The sequence below is a fragment of the Palaemon carinicauda genome, chromosome 7 (genome assembly GCF_036898095.1).
Source record: "Palaemon carinicauda isolate YSFRI2023 chromosome 7, ASM3689809v2, whole genome shotgun sequence".
Taxonomy (NCBI): domain Eukaryota; kingdom Metazoa; phylum Arthropoda; class Malacostraca; order Decapoda; family Palaemonidae; genus Palaemon; species Palaemon carinicauda.
The window spans coordinates 159,359,059-159,371,331 of record NC_090731.1 but is presented as its reverse complement, the minus strand read 5'-3'; the positions used below and the strand labels follow the sequence as shown (position 1 = coordinate 159,371,331).

Sequence of the window (12,273 nt, the reverse complement as noted above, 5' to 3'; positions counted from 1 at the left end):
TAAGCGGCATTTTCCAGAGTGAATACCTTACAGTATAAGTGATGATCATAATAACAAAAAAAAAACAACCTTTATTTTTACCAGTTATTGTAGCAAGACGAAAGAATGAATCATGAGTAGACAACTTATAGACCACTTCATTGTAGTCTCTTAAATTGACACAGTTACTATGAAGGTGATAGATATCAAACATTAAAAAAAAAAAAAAAAAAAAAAAAAAAAAAAAAAAAAAAAATATTCGTCTTCAGATTTGCTGACAGATTGATAGATAACTGTTAAATGTCTTCATAACTGACGGCAAATCTGACCTTGCTGATAAAACAGGGGAATGAAAACCAGTTATCGTTTAGCTGGGGGTCACGCATTCACGTTATCTTGCTCTCGTTTGCTCCCGTAAGCAGGAATTGCCGTTTCTGTTCTGTCTGGCGAGTATAGGCCTTGGTATAGGCCGTATGCAACCGTACGCCTGACGGGAACCATTACGACGTCAGTCCTTGGTACTTAAGTATGGGTTTACGATTGACGTATGCATATTCCTGTTACTTTACTTTTACTTTTACGGGTTTATTTCTCGCCCTCCATCAGACACTAAAAGTCTGTTCAGGCGGGCCTTGGTGTGTGAAAATAATTTCTTTCCAGTTAATATTTTGCTCTGTATCTTATCAGTTATTTCGCTAGCATTTGTATTCAGGCTTAATAATTTTCAGGTCACTATTATATCACTTTCTAAAAAGATAAGTCTTCAGGTTTTTCTTGAAAGCTGCCATATTTTTGCTATTCTTGACATCAAGCGGAAGGTCGTTGAAGAGTCTCGGTGCAGAATAACTAAACGTTCTTCCTCCTATTGCATGATTCACACTGATTTCGAATAGTCTATGTGGGTCATCGGCATGTCTAACTCTTACAGCAGCGCTGGTAGCTTGAGGGTAGGGCACCAAGCAATCACGAAGATATTTAGGCTTATCACTTGTAAGTGCTTTGTGAGTCAACAAGCAAATCTTAAATTCAATTCTAGCCTTAACAGGTAACCAATGTAGATCGATCAATGCGGTCAGTTTGACGGGATCATAGGTTTCGGCTCCCCAACCACCCAAAAAAAATCGGTAGCTGAGAACGTTTGACGTGTGAATAGGTACGTCACTGTACAGTAAAACGTTGGGCGGCGATGTATTAACTATTTTCGGAAATATATTTGAAAGATTCCTTCCATGTATTTTATTATTACTCTTATTATTACTTCTTTTACTTATTTCTATGTTATTTTATTATTTCATTTTAGATTTCATTACCTCTCATTTTTCATTGGCATATTAATTATCAAAAATATTTGAATTATATTGTTCATTGATGTGTTAGGGGTAGATGGAGATGGTTTGGGAATGCTCTTCGCACTCCCCGAGAGAGATTAGTTCACCAAACGTTCAGCTGGACTCCACAAGGCACTAGAAAAGTTGGAAGCCCCAGGCCTACATGGCTGAAGACTGTGAAGCGCGAAGTAGATGGTGAATGAGGAAGTATTGAATTAAAAGCTCAAGATAGAGACGACTGGGGCAATCTAACCAAGACCCTTCGCGCCAATAGGCGTAGGAGGAGATGATGATGATGGTTGATGCATTAACTTGAATGAACGAATTCCTTACAATATTTATTATGATAGGCCTATTGTCAGCCTTTATAGTATGTTTGCAGCTTGCACTGCCTTGTATGAATTGACTAGTTTTTGTGATATTTTTGAAATATTTAATTTCATGTGGTGGTATTACTTATCATTACTTTATGTATCTACTTTAACGTCTTAATATAATAATATATACATGACTTCGTCTACAAAAATTTATCTGTATAAACAATTTATCTCCAGCAAAATCTTATCTCCAATTTTTTACTAATATTTACAAATTATGGAAAACTACTGTATTATACTGTCTGTATACCTCCAAACCTATGAGGTACTTAGAGCCGTTGGTATCAAACGAGCACGCACAGACGGTTTTTATGACCAAACTACCATTACACGAAAATTTGATTTTTAATAGATCAGCATTCGCACTATCGTTACAAGCATTTTCTTGTCGACATTCCAAGTGAAAACTAGTGAATATTTTAGGACTGAATCACAAACATTGGCTCTTCAATATGTAAAATCAGCGAAAAGAAGAAAGAAATTAGTTCATATATCATATTCATTCTTAAAGAATAGAAAGAATGAAAGGAAGACTTACCGGAAATGTGATATATACCACAAATTTAACGAAGAAAAAAAAAACGTGCTACTGTTATAACGTTTACCATATAAAAAGGCCGTTGGAAAATTTTATTTGAACTTGGATATTCAGTCTAACAAGCCCTTAATTAGATTTCTCGTTGCTTTTATCGTAATCACCTGGCTAAATAATGGTGTTAAAGGAACGCACAGATATAAGCAAATCAATTATAACCTTATAAACAGAATCACTTACAGTAAACATTTAAGAAACCCTGCAGTTATATGCCAAATCTTGTTAACCTTATAGTCTACGTCTGAGTAGCGAGGTATACTAAACCAATGGAGCCAATACGCAACAATTTAAAAAAAAATAATTGAGAATATTCTATTTAAATTTCAAAGAAAATCGTAAAATTTACTATATCAAAAATGAAAAAAAAAAAGACAAGAGGCATGTATGCTAGAAGAAAATACACTTCAGACCTAAGTTCTTAGAGTTTTTATTAAGCCTATACGATGTATGTTAAACCTATAAAATATATGCTATGGGAATCCCGTTATAGAAAGTATCTGTACGATCAACATCAATAAGAAGGCCCTTGGTTGAGAAGTGACCTTTTTCAGTATTGCGCACCATAAAGATCATTTGTAGGCCTAGATAATATTACAGAAGAATAAGAAAACCACAGCAGTGAACAGTTGGTTGAATTAGGGAAAGTAAATACATCACTTTACTTACTTTTCTTTAAGGGTTGCTTAAATCTGCTTCCACGGTCCTACTGTGAAGTGAGGTGAGGGAACCTTCCAGTATCATAATATAGCATATTTCCTTTTGAAAACTGCTTCACTGTCACAACACCACTTCCCCATACCAGCGGCAACACTGGACCTACGAGATCAGTTTATTGTACACAGGCATGTAGGTATTTCGCGTATCACAGAGTAGGCTATAGCGTGTTTATTGTTGAATTCACACTAGTGAAGCACTTGGAGATTAAGCAAGTCTTAAACTTCTTCTTGAAAGCCTTAATACATATTTCGGATTGCCAGTGGGAGCTTGTATAGTCTTTGGGCTGCATATTTGGAAGTCCTAGAACCTACAGTAGACATACATTTTGGCTCCAATAATTTTAAATCTGTATTTTTATGTCTACACGATTCGTTGGCTGCACGATGTGTAGCAATTCTCTTAGATATCATGGACGTCCTGTTCTATAACTTAATGGGTTACTCCACATATTATATACGCTATTCTATCTTTAATAGAAAGCCATTGTAATTCGAGTAGACCTAATCCTTTCTCAGGGTGATGCTTATTTTATCAGTCTTGCTTTGTTTATATTTTGTAATTTCTGAAGTTGCACTTCGGGTAGATTGTAGTAATGAAGTTGCAGTAGTCAATCCTGGCAATAACAGTTTATCCAAAGTTTTTATTTATTTATTAATTTTTTATTTGTTTTTTTTTTTTTTTTTTTTTTTTTTTTTTTTTTTACAGAATATTCATCTGCAGATGTTAGTGAGATGATATCCGGTCGGTTTATCTACATTATTTATTTGAGCATTTTTTACAGGCTGCCCTAGTGCAAGCGCCCTTTTCTTGCTATGGGCAAGGCGTTGTTAAACGAACGAACGAACGAATTTGAGCATTGGGAGGCGAGTTACAGATAAAAGATAGGCCTACTCCAATAGGCCACGAACTTTACTAGATATCGGGACCGAGTTAATTGTTATTAATATTAATTTGGATGTCTCCTAAGTTGCTTAAGCTATTTTTCTTCCAATCACCATAATATATACTCTTAATTTCATATAGTTTTTGTTGTTTACTTTAAGGACTGCCTATTCTGGTCTTATTATGTAGGGAAATTCCACTCTCTGCAGGATCGTAATTCATTTTATCGTATACATTCCAAGGCATTCAGCATTTCATGCAGCATAGCCTATTGCTTGTTTATTTCTATCCATTCCCTAACACTCGTAAGAATTTGGTTTAAAGTCCAGTATCATGAATGCCATTTATGGAGAAGTAAAATTGTGCCTCATCAACAAATAGTTTTAACTTCACTGCATGCCTTTGTAGTACTTTTGATAGACCGACCGTATAGCTACAAAATAAGATTAGGCTTAATACACCCTTGGGGTAGGCCACTTCTCTGTTTAACTTCACTTCATGCCTTTGTAGTACTTTTGATGGACCGATTGTATAGCTACAAAATAATATTAGGCCAAATACACACCTGGGGTAGGCTACTCCTCTGTTTAATGATTCTAATATGTACATAGTAATTTCTGTCAGCCAAGTAGTGTTTTATATATTTAAAGGCTTGGTCTTCAATACCGATGGACCGTAAATAGTTTAGTGGTCATTCATGCACAGCAAGACAATTTTTCATCTAAAACTTTCACTCAAATGAGCGATCTATGTTTTTCACCGAATAAAAAGATAAAAGAAAAAAATAATTTCTTTTTCGTGGCAGTTATACCAAAACGAATATTACAAAAAATCTTTAAATGGAGATGGTATTGTCGATGTGACAATAGCTGATAACTTACGAAGACGTTTGTATATCGATGACTGCCCGCGAATACTTTTATATAATGTTTTATAAATATAGATTTAAAAATATTTGTTTTTGAAATATACTAAACGTATACTCATACTGCAGAATATGTGGCTCATGTACACAAACAAGTTTTGAAAAAATCACAGGTAAGTAAAATTTCTAAAGTAGTTGAATAATAATAGAAAATAAATTTAACCATCGTTCTATTCCAGCCATAAATTCCAGGAGTTATTATCTATTTCTCAAAATTACTAGAAATAGAAAAAGGTTGAAATCCGCACGTTCTAGGGGAAAGTGACAAGAAAGTGACAGGAGTGTGGTAACACTGCATCATTAAGGTAACACGCAATGCGTACGATAATTATCCTACATGTACGACTATTTTAGGTCCAGTACGATACATACCTTAGGTATATACATATGTGTGTGTGTTTGATTAAACAGTTATACTAATTTTTTTATGAAATAAGTCAATCATGTAACTCCTTAGTAATCATATTGACAGTGTGTACGATAATTTTGCTTAAAAAACGACAACTTTAAAGCTCATGTACGATAATCCAGTCGAAATAATCTGGCCAACACCAAAACACAGACGTGAAAGACGGCTGTCTTGCGGCAGATATGTCTGGAAATAAGGTAATATCGAATAATAGTTCGTAGTTGTTCTTTTAAAGTTAATATAACTCTTGCATACATCTCAGTGTGTGTGTGTTTCGGACTCTTTGTTATAATTGAATATTATATCTATTTTCCGACCATTCGCAGGAAAATATTGTCAATTTTCGACCGGTCTGTTCGAACTCCAGTTGCGTCATACGAAGACAACATATGTCGCTTAGAATTTGTGTTTTAGGTACAATGGAATTCAGCAGGATAAGTTCTGGGGCATTAGGTATCATCCATTTTATTCACTTTACTTTGGGGTGTTTTTCTGGTCCAGCCCCACATGGGGCAGTCCAGCACCTTGGGCGAACCACGAGATTTTCGTGGTCCTATACACTTTTTAAGAATTTGGAGAATCACATAGTGTAGTCCGTGTTAGTTATTAAATTTAGGGTCCTAGGAGCCTTTGTATATCAGCGGCCAGTTCCTCAAGCATTGATTACAAATGGAGATCAACTAACCTAAACTTTCCCCCCTAACCTAACCCACAAGCCATGTCCTTACCTACTTACCTAACAGGGGTGGGGGCTGTCGACCCCTGCGATCTCCCTTACACTGCCGTATTGTAAGTTTGACATAATAATACATGCAGGTGGCTGCTATCGTACATACAGACTGGGTCCTATCTTCCGTAAAGGATTTTAATTTACTGTAAGGTCGTCTTCTGTACAATAGGAATTGGGCCGGGGGAGTAGGGAGACCAAACTTAACCTGGCAGGAACCCAAATCTTAAGAAATTAGTGTTTCTCTTTGGTAGACGTAATGTTAGTTTTAATGAATTTCTTGGATTACCTTTAGAAGAGGAGCTAGGTTGATTGGTTATTAGTATTACACACTTCATCCAAAGTAACAACCTAACCTAACTGGTGAATCTTTAGTTGTGCACTGTTACTTGTCAACATCAAATCCTCCTTTCCTTTGCATTCCATCCTATGGAGCGATGTCCTTGCCTCTCCACTTACCTAAACAAATATAGGATGGCCGATTCGTGCTTATTATGTTGAAAGTGTGTTTGAAGAGTAAAAGTTATCCCACCTATCGTTAGTGAATACATTGGTAGAGCCTTATCCTTGGACAAGGACTAATAAGCTGGGCTGTATGTATGATGACAGCCATGCGCCATAACTCACTTATCTTTAACCCTATCGCTAAGAATGCGGCAGTCTAAAGTGGGTTGCAGGAGGGCATTAGTCCCCCCCCCTTTAGTTAAGTAGGTAAGGACACGGCTTGTAGGTTAGGTTAAGTTAGTAAGTTTGTTAGGTGGTGTTCAATACACGAGGGAGGTCCTGTTCTTCGTTATTTAAAGGCTCCGTAAGCATTAAAACCTTACATTCCTCCCAAATGCAGTACAGGAAGTGTTTCTATTGGGGTGCAGCACCGCCCCCTTCTCCCCCCCCCATTACATAACCAGACCTATATTAAGACATATAAAAAGTGCATGGGTGAAAATAGAAATTTGTCAAAATCATTGTAGTATTATGATGATTTAATTCAATACAAGTAAGATATATGAAGCATGTATTTTCCCATCTGCATAGCTCATGTGTTATGCATCTCTGATAATTATTGTTGGTGCAAACCACTAATTTTTATTTTTTCATAGTCTTCTATGTATAAATATTAAGAAGAGGAAACCCTATAGGGAAACTGCTTCAAACTTGGTTTGAAAGGTGTGAGGGAACAGTTTTATTTTGCCAGTTTCCTGGCTTTTATGAATCTCTTTAGGTTTTCGTTTTGTTCTTCATAGTCGGATCCACAGATTGTTAGACTTGATTGATTTGAAGTTCTCTGGCATCCTGAGTATTAGACTTTATATTTGCATTAGTTTACATAGTTTATTTATGTCCTTATTTCCTTTCCTCACTCATCTATTTTCCCTGTTGGAGCACCTGGGCTGTAGAAGTAAGTTTTCTAACTAGGGTTGTAGCTTAGCTAGTAATAATGATTAGTTTTCTCTATCTTCGAGGAATTATGTAACATTTATTCTTTGAAGATCGGCGTTGCCCTTTGTGGGTCAATATAGACTATCAGAGTTTGAAGCTTGTGGTACTCTTTCATCACTGATCAGTATTTGGCAATACTGTACTATATACGCTTTCCAAATTGAATGCAAATGTCTTTTGTCTGAACGTCGTCAATTCCAGGCAGTGGGTTTCCATTCAGTAATATGATATGGTGTTCTGTTTGAGAATGGTCTGTCACTAATTTTTCAATATTAAACTTACCCGATAATCATGTAGCTGTCAACTCCGTTGCCCGACAGAATTCTATGGAGGGATACGCCAGCTATCACAATACTAGAAGGGGGTGTACTTACCAGCGCCACCTGTGGCCAGGTACTCAATCATTTGTTGTTGACACCTCCTCAATTATTCCTCTGTCGTGCTTCCGGCTAGACGTTCTGGGATACGCTTATGGTCTTCGAGTTTATTCACGGATATTTGGTGAAGTATTCTCTCAGATTAACGGCTGTCGCTTTACTGGAATCCTTCTTATATTAGCTAGATAGCTTTTATATAATACTGATATAACGGTTAACGAATTTTGCTTGTTTTTGGATCACCCTTTGGCTAACTCTTTGAAACAAGATGTCTGACGTTTCGCAAGCCCCCTCCCATAGACGATGTAGGTCTTGCAATAGGCGTATTCCGAAGGCCTCGGTAGATCCTCACACCGCTTGTTCTGACTGTAGGGACAGGCCCTGTCTATTAGAAAATCGATGTGAGGAATGCGCCGGACTTTCGGAATTGGAATTTGTCCGTCTTTTAAAATATTCATCTAAGTTAGAGAGAGGTAGAGTTAGGAGAAGTTCTTCTCACTCTTCTATGTTTTCCTCACCTCATGATCCCCTACCTTTTCCTACCCCTGTAGTGGCTACCCCCGAACCTACTGTGTGCCCTCCGCCTGATATGTCAGTTGTTTTGCGTGCTATTCAGGCTTTAGGCGATAAAGTAGAATCAGTGGTAAGTGACCATAAGTCTCTGATGGCCGAAGTTAAAGAACTGAAGGTCAAGAGTGCAGTGGGTGGAATTAGTGCCAGTGCTGTGACGAGTGCTAGTGTCGGTGCAGTGCCAAGTGCTAGTGGTGCCAGTGTGGTGCGTGAGGATTTTTCTGTGCGAGCCAGTCGTCCTCCCAGTCCGGGACCTCTTGCAAGCTCCCATGCCCAGGGGAGAAGCAATGTCGAAGGGCTTAAGGGTTCGACAGGCCTTGTTAGGCGCACAGAACTATCCTCGGTGGTTGCGGGCGTGTCTTCCTTAGACCGTCACTCCCACCTGCAGACGATTGAGCCCGTCTTATTCTCGTCCGCTGATCAACTAGCAGGGAAGAAACGTTGGTCTCAGGTCTCGAGACCGCTTAAACGTAGAGTCCAGTCCGCGAGTGCTCAGCCAGGTTGCAGTCATTGGCTCAGCTCTGACTCGCCTCAGTCATCTGTCGACTGTACTCCGCCCAAGAGGAGTAAGGTTCTGCCAAAACAGAGCCCGACTGTGACTTTACCTCAGTCTGTTATCGTTTCTGCCGATCCCAAGTGGACCCTGCTTCAGTCCATGCAAGCTCAGCTTTCGGACTTGATGCGTGAGTGTCGGGCTGAGAGTGTTGCACCTCCTCCTCCGCCTACACTCCCTCCGCCTGTTCTCGCTCCGCCTGTGCTCGCCCCGCCTGCACTTGCTCCGCCTGGTCGCAGCACCATCTGCCAGGCGTACGATGTTGAGCCACTTTCGGAGTTCGCTGTTCCCAGTGGTGTTCAGCCTCAGCCTTCTTTAAGGCAACCCTTGCTTTGGGATCAGGAGAGTTATTCCACCCCTTGCTGCTCCACCAGTGGTGCAACTCTCGGTTGGGGTACAACAACCTCTCCCCTCCGTGAGTCTGTCTGCTCAGCCATCGCTGCAGCGAGCTCAACCCTCCTCAAGGCAAGCTCCTCTACACCCTGGACTTGCGCCTCAGGAGCCTCAGCTTGCGAGAACTTTACCTTGTTCTGCGCAGCCTCAACCTCATCATGCTCCGCTCATCTCACAGGAACAGGAACGGACTACTCCGCCTCCGTCCTCCGCTCAGCTTGTGCAATCCTTGGGTTCAACCTCTCTTGCTAGGAGTCAACCTCCTTCACCCATGCGCCTGCCTTCTGCTTCGTCTGTTGTTCAGCCTTTGCAGTCTGAGCCTCAGGTTTTCCCTCAACAGTTACTGGAAGAGGAAACCACTGTTATTGTTCCTACCCGTTCTGACTCTGCGGTTCAGCATTCTGGTCCGATCGCTTCGCTACCCTCTGCTGATGAGGTGTCGGATGATGAGGAGGCACACCTTGATCCCTCATCAGACGTGGACGAATCTAAGCTTTCTCCACTGTCGATTGATTTTCGTAAGGTCTTGGCTCTACTCAGGGAGATTTACCCAGACCACTTCGTCTCTGCTATTCCCCGCTCTCCACCATCTGAGTTTTCGCTGGGCGTACAACAAGCTAAGTCCAACTATACTAAGCTTGTCCTAGCTAGATCCTCCAAGAGGGCTTTAAGGATCTTAGGGGAGTGGCTGCAGTCTAAACAACACCTTGGCAAGACTTCCTTCATGTTCCCTCCAACGAAGCTCGCTTCGAAAGGTTGCGTTTGGTATGCCACAGGGGAAGCACCAGGCTTAGGAGTACCTGCCTCTGCCCAGGCTGACTTCTCAAGTCTGGTGGACTCGCCTCGGAGAACTGCTATGAGACGCTCGAAGGTTTGTTGGACCTTCTCAGACCTGGATCATTTACTGAAAGGGTTGTTCAGAGCATTTGAAATGTTCAACTTTCTCGACTGGTGCCTGGGGGCCCTCAGCAAGAAAACCTCTCCTGCGGACAAAGATTCTGCCATGCTAATAATGTCCTGCATGGATAAGGCCATCAGAGATGGATCGGGTGAGCTAGCGTCGTTATTTGTATCAGGGGTGTTGAAGAAAAGGGAACAACTGTGTACCTTCCTTTCCGCCAGCATTACACCTTGCCAACGGTCACAACTCCTTTTTGCTCCTCTCTCAAAGTTCCTCTTTCCCGAGGAGCTAGTTAAGGACTTGTCTGCTGCCCTGATACAAAAGGACACGCACGATCTTGTAGCCTCATCGGCTCGTAAGTCTAAGGTTGCCACCTCAGTCCCCAAGACTTATCGCTCCCCAGTGGCTGATACCCCGGCTACGAGGTTCATACCGCCCTTTCGTGGTAGAGCCCCCAGCCGAGGAAGCTCCCGCCCAGACTCTCACAGGAGCAAGTCTAGGAAAGGATCCAGGACATCTAAGGGAAAGAACTGACTCTCAGTTTCTCCAGACAACAGTAGGAGCCAGACTCAAGATCTTCTGGCGAGCCTGGGAGAAGAGAGGTGCAGACGCACAGTCTGTCAGTTGGCTGAGGTACGGTTACAGGATTCCATTCTGCCTCAAACCACCTCTGACCACATCGCCCATCAACCTCTCTCCCAACTACAAAGAAGAGGACAAGAGGCTAGCATTGCAACAGGAGGTGTCGCTACTTGTGCAGAAGAAGGCAGTGGTTATAGTCCGGGACCATCAATCCCCGGGCTTCTACAACCGTCTCTTTCTTGTGGCCAAGAAGACAGGAGGTTGGAGACCGGTGCTGGACGTCAGCTCTCTCAACGAGTATGTCACCAAGCAGACGTTCACGATGGAGACGACCAAGTCGGTCTTAGCAGCGGTCAGACAGGAGGACTGGATGGTCTCGTTGGACTTGAAAGATGCATACTTTCACGTTCCCATTCATCCAGACTCCCAACCTTTCCTGAGATTCGTTTTCGGAAAGGTTGTCTATCAGTTCCAAGCCCTGTGTTTTGGCCTAAGCACAGCTCCTATGGTCTTTACTCATCTGATGAGGAATGTAGCGAAATTCCTACACTTATCGAACATCAGAGCCTCCCTCTACTTAGACGACTGGCTGTTGAGAGCCTCCACGAGTCGTCGTTGTCTGGAGAACCTCAATTGGACTTTAGACTTAATCAGAGACCTAGGTCTATTAGTCAATATAGAGAAATCTCAACTCATTCCCTCCCAATCCATTGTGTACCTGGGAATGGAGATTCAGAGTCAGGATTTTCGGGCTTTTCCATCGGCCCCCAGGATAAACCAAGCCCTAGAGTGCATCATGAGCATGCTGAAGAGGAGCAATTGCTCAGTGAGACAGTGGATGAGTCTCACAGGGACCCTCTCATCACTGGCCCTGTTTGTCGAGCTAGGAAGATTCCACCTCCGCCCTCTTCAATTCCATCTTGCTGCTCATTGGGACAAGGGGTCGACTCTAGAAGCAGTCTCTATCCCTATCAACCAAGAGATGAAGACCACTCTCCTGTGGTGGAAGCACAATCTCCTTCTCAAGGAGGGTCTATCATTGGCCATCCAGACCCCCAATCTTCATCTCTTCTCAGATGCATCGGACTCGGGCTGGGGTGCGACCTTGGACGGACGGGAATGCTCAGGAGTATGGAACAAGGAACAAGGATTACTCCACATCAACTGCAAGGAACTGTTAGCAGTTCATTTAGCCCTGTTGAACTTCAAGTCCCTCCTGCTAGGCAAAGTGGTGGAGGTGAATTCAGACAACACCACAGCCTTGGCTTACATCTCCAAGCAAGGAGGGACCCATTCGAGGAGCCTTTACGAGATCGCAAGGGACCTCCTCATTTGGTCAAGAGGTCTAAACCTCACTCTGGTCACGAGGTTCATCCAGGGCGATATAAATGTTTCAGCGGATCGCCTCAGCAGAAGGAATCAGGTCATTCCCACGGAATGGACCCTCCACAAGAGTGTGTGCAACAGACTTTGGACCTTGTGGGGTCAACCTACCATAGATCTGTTTGCCACCTCCAT

At 41.8% G+C, this 12,273-nt stretch overlaps 1 protein-coding gene across 3 annotated transcripts in view; it reads left to right on the top strand.

Moving 5' to 3' along the window:
* Positions 1 to 5,269: 5,269 nt before the first annotated feature.
* HisRS (histidine--tRNA ligase) overlaps positions 5,270 to 12,273 on the top strand; it is a 67,776-nt gene continuing 60,772 nt past the window's right edge. Inside the window, exon 1 of one of the 3 annotated variants that reach the window (XM_068377049.1) lies at positions 5,270 to 5,409. In XM_068377049.1, the coding sequence (XP_068233150.1) occupies positions 5,395 to 5,409 (15 nt within the window). In that variant the 5' untranslated portion in view covers positions 5,270 to 5,394. The remainder of the gene's footprint in view (positions 5,410 to 12,273) is intronic. The other 2 variants (XM_068377051.1, XM_068377050.1) reach the window with 2 other exon arrangements.